This window comes from Sebastes fasciatus, chromosome 8, assembly GCF_043250625.1.
Source record: "Sebastes fasciatus isolate fSebFas1 chromosome 8, fSebFas1.pri, whole genome shotgun sequence".
Lineage (NCBI taxonomy): Eukaryota > Metazoa > Chordata > Actinopteri > Perciformes > Sebastidae > Sebastes > Sebastes fasciatus.
The window spans coordinates 26,094,869-26,122,300 of record NC_133802.1 but is presented as its reverse complement, the minus strand read 5'-3'; the positions used below and the strand labels follow the sequence as shown (position 1 = coordinate 26,122,300).

Here is a 27,432-nt window from a genome sequence, read left to right as displayed (position 1 = left end):
ATTAAAATTCATACAATAGATATTTCCCCCCCCCTATTCCTCACTACAGTATGATATATTTTGCTGTAATTAGATCATTCTTTAGCCTTAATTTGTTTTTGTAAAAATTGAGCAAAGTGACATAACATAGGAAAGTTGTTGAAATAGGAAGTTGTTAGATTTACGAGCCCAATGTGGCATTATACTTGCCCCGGGCAAGTGAGCAATCCTTATTGTTGAGTCCTGAGGAACCTGCTCAATAGAATCACGTTTTGCTCAAATCAAACCATGTCACTAATCTTTCTGACTTAATGTAATCAACAACGTAGAGTGTGAAAAATTCACATCAAAACCAATAAATAATACAGACAATAAGTTTGTCTTTACAGTCTCTTTTTTCCATGAGTGACAATGGGACACACCCAAACTCTGACGCTCACGTCGATTAGATCACTCACCCAGTAACGTTGTTGTTTTTCGCTCTTAACTTTGTCACCAGTAGCTGCAGTTTTGACTTCATGAATGTAATGGGGTGCCAAATGACATACTGATATGCTTTTAGTCATATTTATAGGTGATGACAATACAATATCTGAAATTACAAGTACCAGAAGCTAATAAAAAAAGTGCAGTGCATTTCTTTTACCTGTAGTCTCTACACCGCAAATGCCTACACCTCAGTCTAGGTGTAGGAATGACACTGACAACAGAAAGGTGACAATGGAGGAGGTTCAGATGGTTCTGCACCCTGCGTTAAAAGAATAATTGAAAACACCTTTGTGGGTGTTCAGAGGACAAACAGCTTCAGCTTATTCAGAGTTTGAACAAAGTGTTCAGATGTACAACAAAAAACAAAGGGGCGAGGGCCCGTTCTGTCTAACAGTCAAACCTTTTAGCGCCGAAGGGCATGCACACTCTTAAGAACATGTAATTTGTTTAAATAATGCTAGCCATTGTCTATTTCAGTCCTTCTGAAGCACAGATCCTGCTCTAAAACCAACATTGATACAGGGGAAGAACCCTGTGTCGATGTTGATATTCACTATATGGCTGCACAATTTTGAAAAACTATCTAATTGCAATTATATTGACTGATATTGCAATTGTTATATGATTGGTGATATTAGAGCGAATGATCATTTTTACATTATTCTCATTTTCGTTGAAAAACATATTAAAATGATTATGGTGTGATTTTTTGCGGGAATCTGTACCAAACAAATACTGCGATTTGAAAACTGCAGTAGACCATATTACGATTTCGATAAAATTGATTAATTGTGCAGCCTAATATTCAGTCTATAAAAAGGCAGTATAGACGGCTTTATGCGTTTGTGATATCTAGGGTATTTTAAAATGTTTCTATTTTAAATATTTTTTGGATTAGTGACTGAATGTCTCATAGTTTTTCTGCAGTTAGTGTAACAAACAACAAAGCTAAGTTCTTGTCTCTGCCCCAAATCAGACTTTTGAAATTTTACATCAGCAATTTGAGTCCCAGTTAAATTTGAGAAACATTTTAAGTTAAAGAAAAAGGTAACGCCTGCACACTACTCCATGCCATAATATTTTTATTGACTACATTTCGATACTGCTTGGATCTTCGTCAGGTCAAGACGAAGCTCCAAGCAGGATCGAAACGTAATCAATAAAAATATAATGGCATGGAGTAGCGTGCAGGCGTTACCTTTTTCTTTACTGACTCTGTTCTGATAGCCTCGCACCTACGTGGTGTGCGTATAATTAATGTTCTTCAAACATCTTAAGTTTGTCATTTTGTCTTGTTTTCCTCACTTAAAGCTAGAGTTCAAAAACATTTTTTGTTATATTTGTTGAAATTCTCATTACATCCCGTAAAAACTGACAAAGAAAAAAGAAAAACATTTGGTATCTGTGTCTGTCGCAGGACTGTAATTAACTACCTACCTACCTGCCTGCGTGTCTGCACTCTCCCTGCAGTAGTGATTGGAAAAAGAGTGTGTGAAGCAAACGTGAATGTCTTTAGAGCACCTGATACTGTACCTGTGTCGGAACCTTTTAAATATCCTCAGGCCAAGTACACCTGCCTCCCAGCAAGTGAGTAACATGTCTAGTTGAAACTGCCCCATGCACTCATTGTGCGTCACCGGACTCTCCCACAAGTTGTTTACGTTCATAATGATTCATAATAATAATTAATAATTTTCGGGGAGTGGCTTTAGAGCAGGGCCACAATGAGTTTTAAAATTTGACAGACGGGCCGGGCCAGTGTCAGATGAATGGAGAGTGTTTGTGTGAACTAATATAAATTACAAGTAAAAGCCATTAATTAAAAAGTAAAGAAAACTTACATTTAATTTCAGTGGGAACACTGTTGTTGGTCACCCTTTTTTGCCAGTGCATCAAAGTTTGGTGTCAGTTTGGTTGTGACAATTCTAAACCAATCCCACCTACTGCGCACAGAGGTTTAAGGGAAAAACAGTAATTTATGAAAGAAGAAAATGAAAACGCCCTTTTAAACACAAGGGGGAACACAAGGCAAAAACCTTGGCTAAATAAAAAGTGCCTAAAGGTAGATTTGAACCCTGGCCTATCGCGGTAAGAGCACCGGCTCTACCGGGTGAGCTGTAACATACAGTGGTCTCGCAAATAGGAAGAAGAATGGTTTTATTCAAGGTGAAGACCGTGGTGACGGTCAGAGTGAGGTCGAAATAGTTCTTAATTTTTTAAATAAGGGCTATTAGAGTGTTCGTACTGGGGAGTGGGATCAACTGAAACGCCGGGTATTGCAGGAAAAAGGCAAAATGAATGCGGTCTTTACTATAATTTGGACAATTTTGTACCAATATTCGACGGGCCGGATTAAAAAGCCCAATGGGCCGTATACGTCCCGCGGGCCATAGTTTGCCCATACCTGCTTTAGAGGAAGGCCTGAAGGGACAGAAACTAGCTTTCGGGACTTGTGGAGCTCGTGCTGCCAGCTACTTTAATTAGAAAAGAGTTGGCAACACTGGGTTGGGTTTGCCAGTTGGATAATTTTTAATATCTGGCGTTCTCTTGCTAGTTTCTTTAGATTACCAACCCTAGCTTTAATAACATTGCCACACTTTGCCTCTTCTTATCCAGGGATTTGTATCCTCACATCCCAACAATTGTAACAGACTGTATTCTTGTTTCTCTTGCAGTTGAAAGCACCTCTAGCATAGTTTGTTTTGAAGTGCAATATGAATACATTTTTATTAACATACAGTACTTACTGATGGGTCGTTTTCACCTCATTTTGACTTGTCATGGTAGGAAAATAGTCCTATATCTAACCAAAATCACAATCTTTTCTTGAATGTGGTGTTTTTGTAGCCTAAACCCAACCACAAACTGGGCACAGGATGCAAACTGTTCTCCGGTGTCAAAGAACTGGAAAAAATTTACCAATCACATTTCGTCCAAAACATGACCATGTAGTACAACATGTATGCCATTTTTTAGGAGACAGGCTTGTGCTCGGTGCACAAAAAGTGGCCAGACAGAATAGTTATTGTTAAACATTTAGCTCTGTCAACTCCATATAACACATACACACAAGTATAACCAGAATATGGCAATCATTATAATAAAGCATTCAAAGTATTGTGTTAATGTTATTCCAAATGCCTAAGAGAAAGTAGAATAGCCAATATTTTCTCAGACTGCTGCTCCCCTCAATCTTGCTCTGAGACTGGATGTCTGCCGTCATGTTATTCTCATTTTGGAAATTGCAGCCAGTTGAATCGGAGCCACTGGAGTCAGGTTCATGTTTGTTTTGCAGGATAGACGTAGGCTGTAGCCTTGATCAACATGAATAAATACTGAGTGTGTCTGGACCCACCATCAGTCTCACTGGTACCACAGGGTCCTGCAAAACCATGCTTCGCCTCAGCACCACACTCTGTGAGTATACTGATGACCATAATGATAAATAATCAAAATGATATCTCTTAGTTATTTTAGGTAAGACACAGTATATAAATATACTGTCCATTTAATGTTTCTTTTTCAGTGCTGGCAGCAACCTGTCTGCTTGTACGTCCAGGTAAATATCTGTGTGTATGATGTGAGGATGCTTGAATACATTTTTATGCCTTTATGTTAAACTAATACTTCCATATCTGTTTGTAGGCGTTGCCATAGAGACAACTACCACCTGTCAACCCGAAACTGTCCATCGCCTGAGCTGTGGTATGCCTCTATTTCCTAAAACTTTCTGTCCACAATAGTGCTTATATTTATTTTGGCAGCACTAAAGATCTGGTTGGATCATTTCTTTTTTCTTTTTTTTTACCTTTATCATCTGACTCAACCAGTGTTAAGGTATAAAAAAAGCTTTCGGGTGTTGAATCTTTTCTGGATTATGAAGAAAACATTTTGATATGTACGCTAGGAGGGAACATGTTGCAGTGTTGCACCCTCGAATCACACCGGACTCAGGATAGACATATTTAATTCTGCAAGAATAAATAAAAATACAAGAAATTATCAGCTGGTCTTCAGTGGCTTTTCTGCTTTCGGCTTGGGGACTGTGACTAAGATTCTTCGATTTGGCTCTCAGGCGTTGTCTCTTGGAATTTAGTCTGCTGGTAGGATCATTGGCTTCCCCAGGCGGGCCTGGGTACTGACGGGGAGCGCGACGTGAACGCTGATCCATTGCCATCCATGTCCCAAACAAACATCTGGTGTCAGACCCCACCCTACAGGTCCCTGGCACCAACCTGCCAAGGATACAGTGGTCAACTCTTAATAGATTCAGGTCCGGACATGGCCCCTGCTTGGCCAGCCTTCACAAATGGGGCAGCAGCCCAAGCCCATTGTGTGCCTGTGGAGAGGTGCAAACAATGGAACACATCATTGAAGCTTGCCCGCTCCACAGTCTAAAAGGAGGGTTAGACACCCTCCATACAGCAGACCAGGAGGCAACTGCATGGCTCAAGGACTTTGCATTCGCTAAATAAAAATAAGTGGCTTTTCTTATGTCAACGACAAACTGAAGAACCCAGCAAGCTCACAGCTTACTGTATATAGCGTACCCACAGTTGCTCTCGTGCCTTTTACAAATAGGAAATCAATTAAATGGGGGTATCTATAAAGATACAAAATAAAGTGTATACTAAAAATAACAATTGTCATATACCCTATATCCCTTACCAAAAATAAGTTTATTCAAGTGTGCTATTAGTATACTTCTTTTAAACTTAAAATAATAGACTATACTTTCAGTTTACTTTTTATAAAATTATCAGATATACTTAACAAAATTATACTTGTCAGTAAACTTGGCTTATACTGACAAGTATACAGAAAAGTTAAAGTATATTTAACGTGTGTTTTGATATTAATTTACTTTAAATTTTCCAAGGATTTTCTACGTTTTTGCATTCTCCCTTCACCATGGAGGCATGTGAGAAAAACTTTTTTTTTTATCTCATCATAAAATATCAAGTCAAAAAGCAAAAGTCTCTTTATGTAATGTATAAATCATTGGCTAAGTACTATAAGTTAAAGAAAACGTACAACTATACTTGCAGTTAAAACTAATAAAATAGTAGTTTACTGAGAGTATACTTTAAAGTGTACTTTCATAAACTAAAAAGTGGGCTACAAGTATATAACTAGTAAACTAACAGCATTAGTTCACGTGTAGTATAGTTCACTTCATAATATAGTTGCAGTACAAAATACAACTTAGATGTAAACTAGTTGTGTACTCAAAGATTAATATTCTTACACTTAAAAGTATACTTTTATTAACTAAAAAATGGGCCAATTTAGTCCCAAGAGGTATCAAAGTAGTACACTTAAAAGTATAAACTGATATTAGTATACTAACTACATAAAGTATACTTGGTAAATATACTTGAACGTAATTTTACTTCATACAATAAACTTAAAGTATACTACTTTTTTTGTAAGGGATACCACACAAGCAGACAAAAACGGTACTGATTTTACTAATTTTCTAATTTCTTTCCTTCTTTTCTGTGTAACAGATTCCGGAGTGGTCATTGTGGAGGAAGTGCTGTACGGACGTGCAGACAGTCAGACCTGCAGCGCGGGAAGACCTTTGGGGCAGCTTGCCAACACACAGTGCTCTCTCGAGGGAGCACTGAGCGCCGTCAAGACAAGGTACACATTACATGTACAATTAAATACACTTAGCGCGTCCTAAATCACATACCATGCACTACATACTCAATATGTGTACTATCGATCAACACTCTTTTGTGTAAATAAACAGTAGTATGTATCTTTTCGGAGGCACTGAGCAGTAATTTACGTCGTCACTTCCTGAAAGCCTCCTTGCCGGTTAGAGACGTGTAACCATGGTAACCCGTGGCAACATAACGATGATTTTGCAGGCAGGCAATCACAGAATTGAACTGTAAGTTTCTGTAAAATATTAACAGATTGGGACAAATCTTTCCCTTGAGCCATGTCCAGAGTGCATGTGGACAGTGGATAGATAAATAATTTATTGTCTTCTGTTAGAGGAAATGTGTTTCCACAGCCTTTACACACCTTAAAGAACATTAAGCACAAAAGAAAAACACTGCCATAAGGAACAAAATACAGTCACACGTCACAAGAACATGAGTTCATTGAGTGTTATTGCTACAGCGATGGCAGAGGGCTCGGAGCTTTTTTTTTTACTGATCACAGATCTGTGTCTGCGGCCGGATGGGAGTACAGTGAGGCGTGAGTTCAGGGGCGTTGCTGGGGTCATGTGCTATGGTGAGAGCTTTGCGTGTGATGGCGGTGTCAGTGAGGGCTTGGAGGTTGCGAGTAGGTTATGCAACTATGCTTGCAGAGTATACAAGCTAAACAAGTACATCGATTTGATCTCACTTGTTGATACGACGAGCAAATAACTGTGCAAGGTGTATTGCATAGCTTGCATAATGCAGCTGTACTCCCGCTGCACTTCCTGTAGTTAAGAACATTTGCTTTTCCCGTAATAACGTATGAATGTCACATGACTTGAACCGCGCCTCTTCGTGGAAGATACCTCCTACAGTTACATAACATAATGCTGGATTCAGCACAGCCGGGAACATTCAGCGCAAACTGTGATTGGTGATGCTGAGACAATCCCAGCCAAAGCTGTCTTAAAGTAAATAAATACATTCATCATAGACCTTGATATTTGAGCTTATTGTACTCTGTGTTTGTAGCACTGTATTTCCTCAATGCATCAATATACTCACATTCTGTTTCCTCACACATGTAGAGGAACCCCCTGCTCACTATCGCACCAAATTTGGGATCAATCAGAGCTTTATTGCATTATGAAATTACATGAGTTTGAGTGTATCATCTCCCATTCGGCCTGGCTTTATTTCCACTTCTTTTACTTATGAGGTGTGACACAATATCTGTCAATTGAAACACTTTTGCAGTAAAATATTTTTATACAGGAATTAATTTCGTATGTAGGAGACCTAAGAGAATATGAAAAACAGTGTTGTGCTTTGTTCTAGCTCCAGCAGGGGTATCTCAAGATTTTGGGTGTCTTCCCACTAGCCTAATTGCATTGTGGGATGTAATATTTCACCAGAAATAGTTTTAAATTTGCGTACTATTGGTTTCATATTGAAACATATTGGCTTATTGAAGAATCTCTCATACTGTTTTAGCGTACTAAATAGCATGTTTCGTATGGAATTTCAGACACAAGCACTGTTTTCATTGAATGTAGACTATTCTAAATGTGGCAACTAAAAGACTTCTAATAAAAAACATTCAACCAGACAACAAAAACAATACAAACATTGTATTACAATTAATAATTACAAGCCGCTACAGTGCCATTAATTGCTTTCATATCCAGTGCTTAACCTTCACAGGTTCTAAAACACAATAGGTGCCATAACATTGAGTGTTTTCTTCAGCTTCCTCATAGAAACAGTGACTAATTCATCGCAGAATGAGGAAGGTGTCCTGCATGCATTGTTGTGAATCTGTTTGATTTATGTTCACTCCGTAGGTGTGATGGAAAAAGGGTGTGTGAAATAAACCGGGATGTCTTCGGAGCAACTGATCCCTGCGTCGGCACCTTTAAATATCTCCAGACCAAGTACAACTGCCTGCCAGCAAGTCAGTCACATGTCTGCATGAAACTTAACTGATTTTGCTTGGTTTTTACTTGCTTTATTTACAGGCTGATATTTTTTATGTTTTTTGTTGCCAGTATTTCTAAAGGTTTTCAAACACGCAGGAAATGTATGTACATATACTATATGCATGGCTTGTTGCATTGATGGGACATTATGTACCTCACTGCTAACAAAACATGTATTGGGTGTTAAAGGTGCAGTCACGTTTATGATCCAATACACTTTTTGACAGGGGAAAGGCCCATTAATGTATAAAGAGAAAGGCAGTGGGAGCGAGACGGTAAATCTGGAGAGGGGTGTTGAGTTCAAACATCAACAATCTCTCTGTAGAATCTCTGACTCCAAAAAAAAAAAAGAAATTGAGTTTCCAGTGATTTTTCTTTTACTTATTTCCACTTGTCAATGTTTTAAAGGTGCCATATTGTAAAAAGTGAGATTTTCATATCTTTTTTTTTTATTATTTTAAAACAGGTTTAAATGCTATATAAATACTGTGAAAGTATCGAAACGCTCAATTCACGGAGAAATAAACACTGTACACGTATTCAGAAACTGTGCCTTTGAAACAAGCTTTCAGGATTTCTGTGATTTTGTGATGTCACAAATACACAATATTTTGACCATTTCACAGTTTAAAACGTAAACATTCTAAATTTGCCCCATTTTCTGTTCCAGTGTATGTGAATGGCTTTGTCCGAAATATGTGTACTATCGTTCAACATACTTTTGTGTGAATAATCAGTAGTATATACTGTATCTTTTCGGATACACTGAGCAGTAAGTTCTGTTTTATTAGTGTGACTTTTGACACAAAATGCATCGACTTGGTGTTAATAACGCATGTTTAATGTGGTTATTTTGACAGTTCACCTTGTGACATGTGAGCACTCTTTGGCCCACCTGCACTGTGGTAAGATCTCTTCTTTGTGTGCATTAAGATGAAAAAACACATGAGCGTTATTGTCACTTCAGCACTTAATGTCACTTTGTATTCTGAAAGCTACATTTTTTTCCCTCTTTGCTTCCAACTCTTCCTCCTCTTCTTGCCAGATGTCGGACAGGTTATATCTGTCTTTGGTGCTGATTATGGACGCCGCGACCAGACCACATGCATCTACAAACGGCCTGCCTCTCAATTTCTAAAGGTCGACTGCTCAAACCCCACTAGCAGCGTTTCTGACAGGTGCAGTTGCCCACTCTTTGTTCTTCAGGTTGAAGGCTGTGGAAATCAAAATCATGGTGTATTTAACTTTATAACTGCAGTAGAGTGATAGCTGCAAATTTATGATCAACTCATGTCACTCTGTCTCCACAGCTGCGGTGGGAAAAACAGCTGTAGTTTCAGCGCAAGCAACTCAGTGTTTGGAGACCCCTGTCCCGGCACTTTCAAGTACCTGGAGATTGCTTACGTCTGTGAATGTAAGTAGCTCGAAGGGCAGTTGGCACTTTTGATCAAATATGAATCAATATTCCGTTACTGTAATGCCTATTTTTCTCCTCAAATGTTTCCAGAAACACATCTTGTAGTGTACTGTTTAGCTGTAAAATTATAAAGTTTGTGACCCGGAAGCCATGTTGAGATCTGTTGAGGAAATATCAAGCACCGCCCACCAGCCGGAGCAAACTTTCTCACGTTACAGCTAAACAGTACACTACAAGATGCTTCTGAAAACATTTAAGGCGAGAAATAGACATTACAGTAACAGAATATTGATTCATATTTGTCAGCGCTGCCTAGTTTAGTGTTTGATCAGAGTTTGCTAGTGATTGACAGCTACCTCTGTTGAATGAACAGCCAATAGGAACGCTCTCTCTCTCTGAAATTACCTGTGATTGGCCAAAGTCACAGGTCACAGGCTACATTTTCTAAAGCCTGAAAACAGAGCCATGAGGAGGTGCAGAAGTCTAGTTATCTCTCAGAACACTTGGGTTACAATAAGCTGAAAGGAATTCTTGCCCAATGATGCCAAAAACATTCAGCCAACTGCAGGATTAAGGCTCCTGTCCAGGATACGATAGTTTTCTCTTTAGCACCATGCATCCTACTGAAGGTTCCATACTTACAACATCGAGATGGTGGGAAATAACTGCTTAAACAACTATCTTTGCAGCGATAAAAATCAGAAAATTCAGGCTGTATTAATCCAAAAGTATTCTGTTCTTAGTGCTTTTAGATTCGTTCTTGATTTTAGGAACATTGTGCTGTGATGATGAAGTGTAAAATGCAGTTTTGCACAACCAGTCACTTAAATATTTATCTGAAGTGAATCTTTTACCTGTTTTTTTTTCCAGATCCTACGACCATTCGAGAGGATGCCAAGTAAACATCCTGAAACCACAATAAGATCACAATAAACATGTTTTAATTAAAAAATGTTAAATCAGCAGCATGTGTCTTGTCAGTTTGTGATTAGGTTTGCTAATCTTACAATCTTTACAAATCTAAAGAAATGTGGTAAAACCAACTCCACTGCAGTGTCTGATGTTTTCTGTGTCTACCAGGAAGTGCAAACAATAGGTGCTTCAGATTGTTCGAGGAAGTCCGCAGATACAAATAACAAAACAAACACTCACCAGTACGTCAGTTTGCAGGAACCTGGATTAATTTATTGTAAATTAAAAGCAACTTGAAAACCTGTTTAGACTAAAAGATGAACACTCTGAGCAAAACTGTATGGCCTGTTCAACCAGAGGCCAATGGGCTAAATCCGGGCCTTTAATGACCTCAATCCAGCCCTTTCATCATTTATATATATATAGATATATATATATAGATATACTGGAAAAACAAAGTTTGGAAACTTGTGTTTGGTGGATTATTTCTCTGTTGTTACAATGCTAATGGTCATAGTATTTTACATGGTTGGAAAGCCTGTTTATTTACCTTCGCAATGATGTCCAACTTGTAAGGATCATGCATTTGTGGGATGAGCAGCACAGCTGATTATGTGGGGAGCGCCCAAGAAAAGGCTACCAGGAAGCCTGCAATGACTGCCCTTCACTTTCAGGCCCGTTTGCGCTGGTGTCGACAACATAGACAATGGAACCTGAACATGTCACGTTCAGTGATGAGTCCAGGTTCTGTCTGCCAAAGTTGGATGGCAGGGTCAAAGTATGGAGACGACGCGGAGAACGCTGTGCTGATTGTTGCACCGATGGAGTAACAGCTTTTGGTGGTGGAAGTGTCAGGGTGTGGGGCGGCATCTCCCTCACTGGAAAAACAAGGCTTGTCATCATTGAAGGCCATCTCAATGCAGTGAGATATCGGGATGAGATTCTGCAGCCAGTGGCAATCCCATATCTCCACAATCTGGCACCTAACTTCATCCTCCAAGAAACAACGCTCGCCCCCACAGAGCCAGGGTTATCACAGACTACCTCCACAATGTGGGAGTAGAGAGAATGGAACGGCCTGCCAAGAGTCCAGACCTCAACCCAATTCAACACTTGTGGGATCAGCTTGGGCGTGCTGTACGTGTTAGAGTGACCAACACAACCTTGTTGGCTGACCTGCAACGAATCCTGGTTGAGGAATGGAACGCCATCCCACAGCAACGTGTGACCAGGTTGGTGACCAGCATGAGGAGGAGGTGCCAGGCTGTTCTGGCTGCGTATGGATCTTCCACCCGCTACTGAGGCTCCTGACATATTGTATTAAATGAATAAAGTGTAAAATTGCCAATATGTCTTGTTTGTTCCTTGTTACTGATAGAGAGTTCAATCATCCAATCCACCAAACAACTCAAAACAAGAGTCAATTCCAACAGGAGAATACACTGTTTTCCATTGAAGGAGCATTTTGGCAAATTTTTCTTGGGCGCTCCCCACATAATCAGCTGTGCTGCTCATCCCACAAATGCATGATCCTTACAAGTTGGACATCATTGTGAAGGTAAATAAACAGGCTTTCCAACGATGTAAAATACAATGCCAATTAGCATTGTAACAACAGAGAAATAATCCATCAAACACAAGTTTCCGAACTTTTTGTTTTCAGTTTATATATATATATATGAAAAAAGTATTTCAAAAATAATAATAAATATTATTGCCAATAAGAGAGTTTATTCCCATTCATCAACATTACCACTCACTCTATTACTGCTGTTACGGACTATTAAAAGCAATATCATTGTGTCTTTATTTAAATAACCTGTGAACATAACACCAAGTTTATGGGTGTTTACATTGTTTGATAGAGATAAATTCTCATTTTATTAGTAGATTAATTAGCCCATTCATTAGTTATGTCTTGTTTAGCACAAGTCTGGCCCCTTTGGCACTTCACCGTAGGGCCGCAACTAACGATTATTTTCATTGTCGATTAATCTGTTAATAATTTTGTTCGGTCTATAAAATGGTGAAAAATGAAGTAAAAAAGGCCAAGACGACGTCCTCAAATGTCAAAGATATTCAGTTTACTGTCAGAGAGGAGGAAATAAACTAGAAAATATTCACATTTAAGAAGCTGGGATCACAGAATTTAGACTTCTTGTTTTATTTTATTTTTTTAAATAAACCCATTATCAAAACAGTTGGCATTTAATTTAATAGTTGACAACTAATTGTTGCAGCTCTACTTCACTGTTATTCAAAACTGGTCCTTCTTATAAAAGTAATTGAATAGATATGTTATTATGTCATACGGTGCTCTGAGGAATGTAGAGGCATTAAAAAGACTTAATAATCACACAGGCATGTGACCTAACCTAACCATTAAACTACTCATGCTGTTTACATCTCAACAACAATGTGCTCTCCTTCAAGGAAGAACATGTGTGAAATGTCAGAGGGACGTCTGAGGATGTGACCAAGACGGGAATTAATGTCTTTGTTGTCAGGCTGGAAAAACCATCTCTGACTTCATCACCACACAACAAGTAAAATGAGAGCTAAGCAAAACAGATGGGTATTTCCATGTGACCTTCCTGTAATGGGAGTCGGCATTTTGAGAAATCTTTTGCTCATGCTTGTGGTCCTTTGTCTTCTTATATCCGTGTTACAACCTTTCTAAAGAATACATTCTTGTTTTAGTTGCGTGTTCACATTTTTTGCCAGAGCTGAATAGGAGCCAATTGCACAAGATCATGCTATGGTTTTGTATAAAAGGTGAAGAGAACTCTTCACCTGGCAGATGAATACAGGTGTCTCAGCCATCAATCAACCCACTGCTCACCTCAGACCGCATCTATCTTCTGAAACCATGCCTTGCTTCAGACTCAGCACCACACTTTGTGAGTACACAACTGACTACAATAATTATGTGGGTTTGTGTAAAATTAGGAGCAGAGATTTCAGTTTATTTGCCATAATAAGTTTAAACCTGGTCATTTACATGCTGTATTTTCTCTTTTGTGAGTAAGTTTTTCATTACCAGTTGGTTAATACGTTTTGTTAAGCAGTGTCTTTTTTACCCTTCCAACATTTCTGTGATTGCATTTGTGAACATCTGATATCACAGTTTGTAAATCTTTTTAGTCAGCCCTCCTCCTCTAACCTTATTACTGTAGTAAGGGGATTGATTCTGAGATATCTGATTAGCTTTGAGAGGATCTTCAGCTTGTACAGTTTAAGGGTTATGCATCGCATAAAAAAGACCAGACTTAATAGCATCTTCTCATCAATTTTATCTACTTGTATGTTAATCAGTTTAGAAGACTCTGACTCATCTTTTGTGTTTTTTCCCTTAAGTGAAGAAAATGATGTCTAGAAACATTTAATTTACTCAGTTTAGTCATTGAGGGAAGATTGTTCGAAACTATGTGTAACAATTTAGTGAACACATGTTTGGACCCAAAAGCAGGACTCAAAGACCCAGCAGGTACTAATTAGGGATTTTTTCAGTCCCGATACCGATAGCAATACCTGGGCTTTGGGTATCGGCCGATATCGAGTACCGATCCGATACCAATGTTTGATTAATAAGATGTATGCCTCACTGTGTGGAAGAGACTGGGATCATTCTTTTATGTACAAGGTAACATCAAGCTTGACTTAAACATTTTTTTCCTATAACTTTATAAAACAAAATGTAACAAATAAATACATAGAAATACATTTACTGAATTATTTATCATTACAATTATTTTTGAAAAATCTTCAAAATTAACAGAAATTACAATTCAAGCGTAAACCTTTTTTAATGCAGCAACAAATTGGTCAAAACTTAAACAGGAATTAAAATTCCAGTATATAATATATATATCGTATATAAACATAGAACTGAATTTATTAGATCGGCCCCATTGTCACCAGGGTTGGAAATTGACAGCAGCCACCAGCCAAATGCTGGTAAAATATGCAAGTAGCTGCTAGATTTGCTTCACTCACCAGCCAAAAAAGAAAATGATAATCTATTGAGCGGCAATTGGACAAAAAAGTTAATTTCCAACCCTGATTGTCACCAATGCCCGATCCAACTATTTGAGTCAGTATCGGCCCGATATCCCATCCAATCCGGTATCAGTATCGGTGCATCTCTAGTACTAATCTCTAGTAATAATCTTTACTGAAACCAGACGGGCAAACAAAGGAAGGCAAACATAACCAGGCTGCGAGTAGGCAAACTAGGCAGGAGTCCAAAGTTAAGGCAATATCCCTTACGAAAAAGTAGTATACTTCAAGTTTCTTTTATGAAGTAAAATTAAGTTCAAGTATATTTCCCAAGTATACTTTATGTAGTAAGTATACTAATATCAGTTTATACTTTTAAGTGTACTACTTCAATACTTCATGGGACTAAATTGGCCCACTTTTTAGTTTATAAAAGTATACTTTTAAGTGTAAGAATATTAATCTTTGAGTACACAACTAGTTTACATCTAAGTTGTATTTTGTACTGCAACTATATTATGAAGTGAACTATACTACATGTGAACTAATGCTGTTAGTTTACTAGTTATAAACTTGTATCCTACTTTTTAGTTTATGAAAGCTCACTTTAAAGTATATTCTCAGTAAAATACTATTTTTTTTGTTTTTACTGGAAGTATAGTTGTAAGTTTTCTTTAACTTATTTTACTTAGCCAATGATTTATGCATTACATAAAAAGACTTTTGCTTTTTGACTTTTGTGATGAGATAAAAAAAAAGAAGTTTTCTCACTTGGTGAACGGAGAATGCAAAAATGTAGAAAATTCATGTACAAGTGGAAATGTTTGCTTATGTTTGGCTGACACAGTTTGACAGTGATGTTTCTTTTCCAGTGCTGGCAGCAGTATGTTCGCTCATGGCAGCAGGTAAAATATCTGAGCGAATGTGATAATGATGATGCTGGCATTTATTTTCTGCATACACTATGTGGCTTGAACACACTTCAATTTATGCTGTCATATCTGTTATTTTCAGTTGCTTCCAAAGAGAGAGTTGTCACCTGTGGCACAGGGAATAACGTCCATCACCTGACCTGTGGTACGACTGAGTCTTTGTGTCCACTGTGAGAGTATTTTATTCCCACACAAACAAATACAATGAACTTGTTTCTTAATTTCTCCCTTGGTGTGTAGCAGGTCACGGAGTGATCAGAGTGCAGGCGGCAGAGTATGGACGTAAAGACAATATGATCTGCAGTGCGGGAAGACCTCGGAGACAGCTGGCCAATACAAAGTGCTCTCAAGCTGGCACAGTGAACGTCCTCAAGAGCAGGTACACATTACATGTACAATAATAAAATAAAAATACAGTTTTTTAATTGCATGTATTCTAAATGGGGCTATACTGCTGGCAATGACTCTCCTAGTTTGGTTAAGGATTCAATGTCACTGACTTTTGAAAACTGTGTCACTCAAATGTAGTACGTCGATGGAGCTATAATAGAAAAAGCATGCACCCTACCAACGACAGCAGATCTCCACTATACTTAGTTACTAATGCTACTATGTGCAGCACAGATCTCAGTTGCATACAGGTAGAAATAAAAACCATAAAGTTCTTAAACCCATTTGTGCCCACAACTGACATTTTTAATTTCCTTTGGTGGAAGTGTTCTCTGGGCTTGTCTATAAGCACAAATGTGGAAAAATGCAATAGATTATATTTTAGGAAAAAAACAGTAGTCCCATGTGCCCAAAGACTAAAAATAGTATGATAAGAAAATGTCTGTATATCAGAAACTATAAAGATCAGAACCAAGTATTTGGTATCTATGAACTCATAACAAGTTCATAGATATCCACACATATGCAGTGTAAAAAAAAAAAAATTTCGTATGGAAAACATTTAATAAACACAATGTTGTCCTCATTTTACAAAAATCCTGACTTTGGCTATTAATAAAAAAAAAAAAAGTTTCATATGATCTATCAAAGTATTTCCGCACCAAAACCAAAGATTTTGACCGATCAGAACAAATGTGTCATTTTTCCTATCAAACTAAATAGTCTCTGGGCACAAATGGGTTAAACAACTGAATGAAGTAGATAATCTCAACTAACCTCCTTTCATTCTGTGTTAACTCTTCAACACCTGGACACATATTCTTAAAGTTTCATTGAAGGCTACACTCTGACGGCATTGTATCTGGATTCTTGAGCATTCTTTGTAAAACTGACCAAAAGACCAAAATGACCAGAGTCAAATCGATAGATGCATACAATCCCCAGCCCACAATATTTTCTAAGGGTCATCAAATACAAATGAACAATGACTTTATACTCTATATTAAAAATGAAATCTCACACACTCAAGTCTACTTCTAACACTATATATTTCACCTAAAGTATGAGGATTAAATAGTAACGTCTCTGGCAAAGCTACTACAGTATTTATTTAAGTTTCAGTGGGCTTTTACTTTGTGTTGAATACACACTGTTAATGTGTTTCCTCCAGGTGTGATGGCAAGAAGGAGTGTGATCTAAACATAAACAGTGTGCACAACCCTGATCCCTGCCGTGGCATCTACAAGTACCTGGAAACCATCTTCGCCTGCTTCCCAGCAAGTCAGTCACATGTCTGCATGAAACTAAGAGTGAAAAAAACCAAACTGCAAGTTTTATTGTGTGATGTCTAATGTGGTTTATTCATGTTACTTTGACAGTTCACTTTTCTACATGTGAGGGCTCTGTGGCAAACCTCCAGTGTGGTAATATATATATTTCTTTTTTTTTTGCATTAAACATAATTACATTACTCTCTAAATCTTAACTACATTTCTGTCTTCTCCACCTTGACAATTGTTCCTCCTCTTTTTGACAGCTGAAGGACAGATTATATCTGTGTACGGTGCTCACTATGGACGCACTGACCGGACCACCTGCACGTACAGACGGCCTCCTTCTCAGATTCAAAATGTCTACTGCGCACGCTCAGTCACTGGCTATGTTTCTAAAAGGTACAGCTGCACACCTTTTGCTAAATATAAGGAATAAATCAAGACTTCAAGAAACTATTTCCTATTGGCACAGATAGATATGTCTAAATAAATTGGTATTCTTGAAAGGCTTCATTTAGAAAGAAAGTGAAATTGTGAAAGAAAGAGATCAAAGAAGGGAAGCATTTCACATGCACAAAGGACATCAAAAAGGCCAAGAGCAAACCACACATTATGTAGGAAAAATCACATAGACATACAGTATGGTGTGTGTGTGTAGGGCATGCAGACTGGTGAAGCACTGTGGTAGCTTAGTTCACATTGTATGTTGTACTGCACTAAGAAGGAAATGCGATTGGTAAAAATAACAGCTACGACACACACAGACCTTGTGTGTCGTAGCTGTTATTTTTACCGATGCATTTACCGTATGCATGCATGGGTGGAGATTGTCCTTGCTGATGGAAAGGCCTTGATTTTATACCATGTATATAAAAAATTACCACCTCTATAATGCAGACCAGGTTTCATATGCTCCAAGGTGTATTCAAGCCTGTTTTCATTCGTCACTCTGCATCCACAGCTGTAATGGGAAGAACAGCTGTGCCATCGAGGTGGGAAACTCAAAATTGGGAGGAGACCCCTGTGGAGGCACTTACAAGTACCTGGAGGTGGCTTACATTTGTGAATGTAAGTATCTTAAAGGCCCATTTGGCTGATATGTCGAAAATAGTCATAGTATAGTACGTTGAAAAAAGTCATAAAAGTCATAGTATAGTTGATGAGAAAAAGTCATGGTATAGTATGTTAAAAAAGTTGAAAAAAATCATAGCATATGTTGAAAATAGTCATAGAAATCATAGTATAGTATGTCGAAAATTGTCATACTAAATCGGAAAAAAAGTCATAGTATAGTGTGTTGAAAAAGGTTTAAAAAAAGTCATAGTATATCGAAAAATATAAAGAAAAAAAAGTCAAACTATAGTATGTTGAAAAACGTAAAAAAATGTTGTATAGTATGTTGAAAATAGTCATAAAAAGTCATACTACGTAAAAAAAAAAGTCATAGTATAGTATGTTAAAAAAAATCATAGCATATGTTGAAAAGTAAAAAAATCATAGTATAGTATATTGAAAAATATAAAGAAAAAAAAGTCAAACTATAGTATGTTGAAAAACGTAAAAAAAATGTTGTATAGTATGTCGAAAATAGTCATAAAAAAGTCATAGTATAGTATGTCAAAAATAATCATAGAAATCATAATGTAGTATGTCGAAAATTGTCATAGTAAATCGGAAAAAAAGACTCATAGTACAGTATGTCGAAAAGTCAAAAAATCATAGTATAGTATATTGAAAATTGTCATAGTACGTCGAAAGAGTCATAGTAGTTTGTTGAAAAAAGTAAAGAGTCATAGTATAGTATATTGAAAATTGTCATAGTACGTCGAAAGTCATAGTAGTTTGTTGAAAAAAGTAAAAAAAGAGTCATAGTATAGTATTTTGAAAATAGTCATGTCATAGTTTTTTCAATATTCTATACTATGACTTTTTTATGACTTGTTTCAAAATACTTTACAATGACTAAAGCCATCCTAGTTATGCAATCAGTTGCTAAAATTATTTGTCTGAATTTAATATTTTCTATTCTTTTGCAGATCCTCTGTTCCTTGGAAAGTTGACTCCAGAGTAACCTGTGTTACAACATACAGAAATATACCTATATATCATACACCTATAAACATGCATTTAATTAAACACATTTGTCAGTTTTTAATCAGCTAGAGAAATGACACAATAACCTCAGAATCATCTTCCAGAAACATAACTATACTATCTGTAGCTACAATAGCTGAACAAAGAAAAACAACAAACCTACAGACACAATGAAAAAAAATATAATTTTACAGGAAAGTTTTTTTTTAAATCTTTTTTTTCCCATAAAACAATGAATGTCTGTAGATTAACAGATATGTGCAGTGATTTAAAAGTTTACATTTAAAATTACAAGTAATTGACATTGTTTTTATAATGACAATGTGTTTTTTTATTTGCATACATTGTAAGTGTAATTTTACATTAAATGTGAGGTCATATTTTACAGATTTTTCCTGTTCCTGATAATGAAGAAATGCATGTGAAATTTACAGAAATCAGTAGTTAAAGTGTTTTTTCTTTAAAATCAAGGTATGTGGTTAAAGTGATTTTATGTGTTAAGGGGTAATTAATATTAATTGTACAAGCTAAATAGTAAACACTGTGTGTGGCATATGAAATAAAATGACTGAAAACAGGAGTACATTTTATTAAGTCTCATTATTTGCTGCTGCTTAAAGAGAAAATGCCAATACTTTGAGTTGATAAAGTCACACAAATCTTCCAGGACTACAACAAGTGACCAGGCCAAGTTGAAGTCAATGTAAGTTGAACAAAATTAATTTTACCTTCCAGACAACTTGTCTTCAGTTTGTGAATACTACAAAAATAAGGATATCGCATTGATCGTGCTTTCAGGAAGCGGCAAAAAGGATTTATTAACATATTATTACGTGGTTCAAAAAGCTGTACATTAATCAGAAATGTAAACATTCGTCAACAGGCAACACTTCAGATCACACGGGATCAGATTCCCTGTGCTCCCTAAAGTAATAGGATATCATTTTGTTGCATGTTGTCAAACCTTAGCCTTAATGTCCCACAATGTTAATCTGTTAAATTGACTTCATGTAGCACGTGAGTGAGTGTAAACATCAGAAGTTATCCACAGCGACGACTACCAAATGACGGTCAGGTTGCTGATGTCGTTGGAGAAGTCGGTCTTCGACGGGTAGACGACCTTCAGATTCCCGTCCTGGTCCACTGTACGGACCTGCTGCACGATCAGTTCGCTTGAGGACTCGATGCTGGCGGGCGGCTCTTGTGGGACGTCCGCTTCTCCGTCTGACCCCGCTTCCTCCCGATGCTCCGCCGTGAACTTGTTCAACTCTGCCATTTTCTGTGATGAAACAAAGAGGGTTAAAAGAGGAGATGTCACGCGTCATCAACGCGTCATATCTTCAGGGTACAACACATGCGCAGTAAAATCTGATCTGCACTCGCCGAAATTGAGCCAATCGCGACGCGTGACCGCAGCTCCAGTTACACTGCGCATGTGTTACACCCCAAAACCCGTGTCCCAGCCCCACAGGAAATGCACTTTAAATGCCCGTATGTGATTAGTTGTTGCATGAGATGAACTTAAAGGGACTGTTGGTAAGAATCAGAAATGCTTGTTAACAGCGACACCTGTGGCCGTTAAGTCAACGAAAGTCAGCATTGGGCTCGCGCTTGTGCTTGCTCTACATAGACATGAACGAGCATCGCTCAAAACAGTGAGGCGACACACGTCAGCTAAAACCACAATATCACTCTATATTTCACCTGCTTGGCAGTAATGTTAGCTGACCAGACGGAGGTCTCTCCATGAATCACTGCTGATCCTAGTGTTGGCTTTTCCTGCTTCAGCCTCCCGACCGCGGCCGGAGGAAGACACCGGCACCCGGTCGGAGACGGTAACGTTTCTCTTCCTGCTTCAGCCCCGCTGATAACGTTTCTCTCTGCGGAGCCCCGTCACTTCACAAGACACGGAAAACCTCTGTTGGTCTGGAGGAGCTGCAGCATTTATTTCTGCACAAACGTCCACACAACGTCAGAGCTAACTAACTCTTCTGCTGTGTGTACTGAGCGCGCGTTCACGTCTAGAGGTGGAGCGAGACAGCGAGAACGCGCGCGCTGTCTGAGCGCAGGCAAGCAGGCACAGGAGAAGTAACTCCGGCCACACGCCAGCGCGCATTTATACGCTTAAAAAGTTACAAAAAGTCCCCTTAAAAAGGTGCTAAACTCGAAATTCAGAGCATTACTATAGCAACAAACAATTATTTGCTATGTAAAGATATAGAGGAGTATGGCGTCCTCTCCCTCTGTGTGTGTCGTAATCTAAGCTTTTCCGTGCTTTGTTTACGTAGCCGGTCCGGTCCCAGTGTGCGCCCCACTGGCTAGCTAATCACCGCCGCTCTGCACTGCGCTCATATGGTGGTTTCCACTGATAACGCTGTCCCGGAAGCGCAACGCCTACCCTCTGGTTCCTCCCCCCCAGGTTAACCCTGCCATCTCTGTCAGCAGCGTTCGTTCTGTTAGCACCATTAGCTGCTAAGTGCCGTCTCAGCCGTCGCCATGTTGAGAACCGTGTGGAGGCAATCCCTCAATCAAAGATATGATATGAATTTTGAATTTAGCACCTTTAAGATTAGGGAAGGACTTCTGTTTTTGGGTAAATGTTAGTCATACAATACAAGTCATACAATATAAGACCAGCTTGGTCGCCATGTTGAGAGCCGTATGGAGGCAATCCTTCAATCAAAGATATGCTCAAAGTTTTTAATTTAGCACCTTTAAACAGTATTTCAAAACAGAAAAAAAAAGACACGGATGCATTTCTTTGATGCATTTCATTAAACAATGAGATGAAAACTCAAACACTTAAGATCAAACACACCCAAAACAGGAAAACAGGAGTGGAGAAAGGGCGAGGCAGTGGATATAAAGACACAAGATATGTCCCAAATCCATACTATTTGCTAATTCTGTACAGTATTGAACACAGGCTAATTGTTATGTATTGTTTTAGCAGTTTGTAAAAGAAGAAAAATGGGGACTAAACATTGTAATATCAGTCCCTCTGTTCAAATGTTATGTCCAGATGACACATTTTCATGAAGGCAGCTGTGAAACTTCATGATCAACTTTATCCAAATATTTTTAGTCACCTAAAAGTGATGTTTCTTCTCGAGCCTCCGTCAGGCCAAAATTGCCACTTGTCCGCAGGAAATATTACCCTGAACTTTCCATGAGTTTTCCTCTAGCGCTACAAATCTTCTACATAAAGTTATCTTAAAACTACTGATTAATCCAGATTATCTACAAGTGACAAGAGCATCTAACACAGGTGGTGTCTTTGAGTTTTCACATGAATAGCGATGACAAAGGTCTGAGTCTTGGACACAGACTCATTTAGAGGAAGATAATGATGTTATAACAAAAAACAAAAAAAACAATGTCCAAATCTATGAAAATAAACTTGTCTCATTCGTTAATGACAGAGAAAAGAGAGAGAGAAAAGTGAAGCTTACTACAATCAGAGCGTCCATAACATCTTTACAGGTCTGCAGGCTGGCTGCACTCGTCACCTCCAAGAACAACTCTTTGGTCGTCTTCTTGATCTGTAAAGTGCAATCAGCCGATCATGTAATTATTCTATTATATCATGAGAAGACAGGGACAAACTGTGGGCAACAATAGGCATGTCAGATGTGTTATAATTTCCACCGTATGACGGTATTTAATGTGAAATCCTCTCTTATGGGAGCACACAATTATGATAACCAGGAAGAAAATAAGACATACACACCTTGGTTTTCTCACTGTTGGTAATAGGTGGGAATGAGATCACATGTCCCTCTGCATCCACTATGCAGGGATACATTGCTTTTCCCTGCAGAAGCTGCAGATATCTGTGAAAAAAAACAGTTGGAGGACAACATTACAAAAGGGGGATAAAGCAAACAACAGATGCACAGCAGGTTATATTCTTTCTATGATAAACTTGGTGATGCATTAACCACAGATTGAAAAAAAACATTAGTGGTTTAGATGATGTTATAAATCAGTCATGTCTATTATCATACTCAAGATCAATAGATCAACAATATCTTTAAATCCTAATTTTCATGCATTTTCTTTTAATTATTACACACTGATTACAACTACCTGCAGAAATGTGCGCTTAATAAGCTTGTGATGCCTTATAATACGTTAAACTTTGCACATTCAACATGGAAGGTTGAAATAAATCGGACTAAAGCTGTGGTTCAACATACTTACACTGCCCTCATGTGTTCAAACTAGGGCTCTCAATTGATTCAAATATTTAATCATGAGTAATCATTTTTTGTATCTGTTCAGAAATGGAGCTTAAAAAAATTTAAATGGCCATGCCAGTTTTTCCTCGTCAAGATTTTGCACAAGTTTGGAGCGTTATTTAGCCTCCTTCACAACAAGCTAGTATGACACGGTTGGTACCGAAGGATTCCTTAGGTTCTCTTGTTTCATATGATACCAGTTTCTTCACTGTAGCTTTTAAACTGAGCAGGCTACAACGTTGCGTTCCAACAAATTTGCTTTAACGTGTTATTATCGCGTTAACTTCGACAGCCCTAAGTTCAAACATAGCTGCAAGCGATACAGATTTTTCATATAAGTTGTCTTTTATTTTGAAAATCAGTTTGTGTGTCTTCTTAAAAACTTTCCTCCCTCGACTCCAGCCTGCAGTTAACTAACGAGGATTTTTACATTTTCCCCAAACAGAGCTCATGCTGTACAGAAGAGTCATACTGACTTGTGGAGGCCAGTGACGTTCTGCCTCTTCTTCTGCTTCCTCAGCTCGTCAGCCTCCAGCTGAAGGTGTCTTATCAGCTCGACGGCCGACATCTCCTTCCGACCCAGTGCCACAACCTAACAAACATTGTGTTCTTATGTGAAATTCTGATGTTTTTTAAGAGCTTTACACAGCAATTGGATTGAAATCTGAAAATAATGAGTCAACCAATCTGCGTTACCTTCAGCTCGGTGGGTGGTTTGACACCATACGTCAGGGGAGCTTTGAGAAGCTGCACATCATGAGTTGCGATGGTTGCGATGGTCCTTTTACCACACAAGTCATCATGAAGCTTTGTCTAGAAAAACACAATTATTTTATTAGTCATGCACTACTAAAATGGTCCAATGTATACCATCTTGTGAAGGGGTCTGACCTTACCTGAGCCACCAGGAACCGCTTGAGAGAGTTCCCAGACTTTAGGTTCATGCCTCTGACCACGCAGCACACCAAGTACGGTCGAACATCTTTCACCTCCGCACTCACTGTGACCGTGAGCGCCGTAGGATTGTCCGAAACATGGAGAACCCTCACCACCATCTTGTTCAGTTCCTCCACCTCATCCTGTCCGTCCGCCGCCACCTTCTTCTTCCTCTGCTGCCTTTTCCCCTTGTCCGCCTTGCGACCCCCGTCCGCGTCGCCTCCGTCCTCTCCCTCCGTCCGTCTCCCTTTTCCTTTTCCTCTGATGTATTCAAGGATGGACTTGGTCTGGCAGCCGTTGACCATCTTCTCCAAACGTTTGTCGCTCAACTTGTTGCCTTTGAAGTTGATCTCCTTTAGCTTGGCACAGTCGCTCAGTTCAGAGGGGATCTCACTCAGCTTGTTGTTGGAGAGGTCCAGCACCTGGGAAGACATGGTGTGAGGTAGGGCTGCGCAATTAATCCAATATTAATCGCGATCACGATTTTGGCATCCTGCAATTAAATGAACATGATCTCCTGCGATATTGACCTCTAAAATATGTGTTCTGCTCATAGAAATCTCTGCATATCAAATCAAGCGCTTCCTAAACTAATAGCCAGCCAACAACCGGTGATCCAGATGTTTTGGCTTCATGTTTGGGTATAGATATCATCTTAATGTTGCTAATTTTGCTCTGGAAGTGCACCACATTGAAGCATTCAACTTCAAAATGTAGCTAACAAAATGATATTCCTGTATTTTTTCATATTGCAATATATATAGTAGAAAAATATATGTGTATATATATATATATATATATACATATATACACATATATATTACATACTACATATAACATATTATATATATAACATACTGTATATACACACACATATATATGTATATATATATGTGTGTATATGTATATATATATGTCTATATATGAGTATACACACATATATATCTATACATATATATGTGTATTTATACACATATATACATACATACATACATACATATATATATATATATATATACATATATACACACACAAGAGAATACTGCATTTAAACTGTGCCAGTATTCTCTTGTGTGGAGGTTACCCGCCAAACTCCGTTTAAAAATTTACCATTTTTGTACTGAATTGCATATTAGACAAATTTTAAACCTCGTTAGCTATAATTTCAGATGAACACCAGACACAGTGACATCTTCTTTTGAATTCGGCGTACATTTGATCCACACATGAGCATTTTTTCTTAAAGAAAATCATCACTTTAAAAAGATGACTTGAGGTGCTTGGTGGTCCAAACCAACCCACCTTTAGAGCAGCTAGCTTGTGCACATCTCCACTCAGCTGTTGAATGGAGTTGTCAGAGGCCTCCAGGGTGCTGAGGAGATCCAGTCTCTCGGAGTAGAAGTCAGCGGGGAAGCCGGTGATGCGGTTCTTGGAGATGTTGAGGGTGGAGAGCTTGGTGCACTGACTCAGTCCCTCTGGCAGCACCTCCAGCTTGTTACAGCTCACATTGAGGGTTTTCAGCTCCTTTAGGTGAGTGATTCCCTCTGGTAGCACGCTGAGGTTGTTGACTGAGAGGTCCAGCACCTTCAGGGACTTGAGTTTACCGAGGACATCTGGGACGGAGGAGAGCTTGTTCCTACACAGGATGAGGCTCTGGAGGTTGATCAGATTCTGGATGTCGCCGTGGATCTCAGTCAAACTCGGGCACTGGCTAACCTCCAGATAATTGAGCAGTGTGAGGGAGTAAAGAGCAGAGCAGAGCCCTCCGTTAGAGGAGATCCTCTCGTCCGCAGATGGACCCTGGAAGACCAGCTCACGTCTCTTCTCTGTGCCTACTTTCTCTATCTCTGGCCAGTCCTCCATGTCATCCATTACTACTCTTCTTTTTCTTCTTCGTTGGTGTGTATTGGGCGGTTTTTAGACACCCAGTTGTCAGGAGAACCGAGGAATACATCACATCCGTTTTGATATTTCAAAATAAATTAGCATGTTTTTTTTTATATACAGGTTTGTGGATGAGTATTAGGGCCACATTGAGGAAAAAACATAAATCAGAGATTCCTCGTCATAATTTGACGAGAAAAAAGTTGTATTATTAAGAGAATAAAGTCAGAATATGACGAGGATAAAGTCATAATATTACAAGAATAAAGTCATAATATTAGGAGAATAAAGTCGTAATTATTACGAGAATAAAGTCATAATAGTACGAGAATAAAGTCGTAGGTTTACGAGAAAAAAGTAGTAATATTATGAGAATAAAGTCATAATATTATGAGAATAAAGTCATAGGTTTACGAGAAAAAATAAATAATATGAGAATAAAGTCATAGGTTTACGAGAAAAAATAAATAATATTATGAGAATAAAGTCATAGGTTTACGAGAAAAAACAAGTAAGATTATGAGAATAAAGTCATAGGTTTACGAGAAAAAGGTAGTAATATTATGAGAATAAAGTCATAGGTTTATGAGAAAAAAGTAGTAATATTATGAGAATAAAGTCAGAATATTACGAGAAAAAAGTCATAGGTTAACGAGAAAAAGGTAGTAATATTATGAGAATAAAGTCTGAAGTTTACGAGAAAAATAAGTCGTAGTATTATGAGAATAAAGTCATAATATTATAAAATAGTAATTTTACGTGTTATTTTTTTTTTTTTTTCCCGTGAAGTTATGACTTTATTCTCGTAATATTAAAAAAAAAATCTCGTCAAATTATGACTTTATTCTCATAATATTACGACTTTTTTTTCTCGTAAAGTTATGACTTTAATCTCACAATATTACGACTTTTTTCTGTAAATCTCTGATGTTTTTCCCTCAATGTGGCCCTAATACTCCGTAGTACATTTGCTCTTTGGCCCTCACTGCATTAGACTAATATACTATATACTTAGACTATAAACTGTGTTGCCTTCATCACAATGCTCAAATCTTTTGCGGCTCCAGACAGATTTCTTTTCTTTTTTTTGCCTAAAATGGCTCTTTTGATAGTAAAGGTTGCTGACCCCTGGGCTGGCTGACTATACCAATTAATTATTATAGAAACGTAACTCGGAAGGATGAGTACTACTTTGAAAACTTCAATTAATACAGAATTGTGAGCTCTTGTAATGCGTTGTTTTGTT

At 38.1% G+C, this 27,432-nt stretch overlaps 2 protein-coding genes across 2 annotated transcripts; one reads left to right on the top strand and one right to left on the bottom strand.

Moving 5' to 3' along the window:
- The first annotated feature begins 3,743 nt into the window (after positions 1-3,743).
- On the top strand, positions 3,744-19,705 carry LOC141771957 (rhamnose-binding lectin-like). Its single transcript, XM_074642506.1, has 19 exons — positions 3,744-3,885; positions 3,995-4,027; positions 4,114-4,173; positions 5,979-6,114; positions 7,973-8,082; positions 8,968-9,012; positions 9,153-9,285; positions 9,418-9,521; positions 10,395-10,423; positions 10,605-10,678; positions 13,218-13,336; positions 15,308-15,340; positions 15,450-15,512; positions 15,611-15,746; positions 16,929-17,038; positions 17,137-17,181; positions 17,295-17,430; positions 17,993-18,099; positions 19,068-19,705. The coding sequence occupies exons 1-19, from the start codon at positions 3,861-3,863 to the stop codon at positions 19,100-19,102; spliced, it is 1,533 nt and encodes a 510-aa protein (XP_074498607.1). The 5' UTR covers positions 3,744-3,860; the 3' UTR covers positions 19,103-19,705.
- Positions 19,312-26,250, bottom strand: lrrc47 (leucine rich repeat containing 47). Its single transcript, XM_074644666.1, has 7 exons — positions 25,605-26,250; positions 24,263-24,724; positions 24,063-24,179; positions 23,843-23,958; positions 22,856-22,958; positions 22,578-22,667; positions 19,312-20,404 (listed from the first exon to the last, which is right to left on the bottom strand). The coding sequence occupies exons 1-7, from the start codon at positions 26,172-26,174 to the stop codon at positions 20,183-20,185; spliced, it is 1,680 nt and encodes a 559-aa protein (XP_074500767.1). The 5' UTR covers positions 26,175-26,250; the 3' UTR covers positions 19,312-20,182.
- Positions 26,251-27,432: the final 1,182 nt, after the last annotated feature.

Coding starts and splice junctions, on each gene's coding strand:
- LOC141771957 (XM_074642506.1), top strand. CDS start 3,861: ATGCTTCGCCTCAGCACCACACTCT. Junction 9,013..9,152: donor TTTGGCCCACCTGCACTGTG/GTAAGATCTCTT, acceptor TCTTCTTGCCAG/ATGTCGGACAGGTTATATCT. Junction 15,341..15,449: donor ATGTTCGCTCATGGCAGCAG/GTAAAATATCTG, acceptor TGTTATTTTCAG/TTGCTTCCAAAGAGAGAGTT.
- lrrc47 (XM_074644666.1), bottom strand. CDS start 26,174: ATGGATGACATGGAGGACTGGCCAGAGATAGAGAAAGTAGGCACAGAG. Junction 23,959..24,062: donor AACCACCCACCGAGCTGAAG/GTAACGCAGATT, acceptor AATGTTTGTTAG/GTTGTGGCACTGGGTCGGAA. Junction 22,668..22,855: donor CCAACAGTGAGAAAACCAAG/GTGTGTATGTCT, acceptor TGCACTTTACAG/ATCAAGAAGACGACCAAAGA.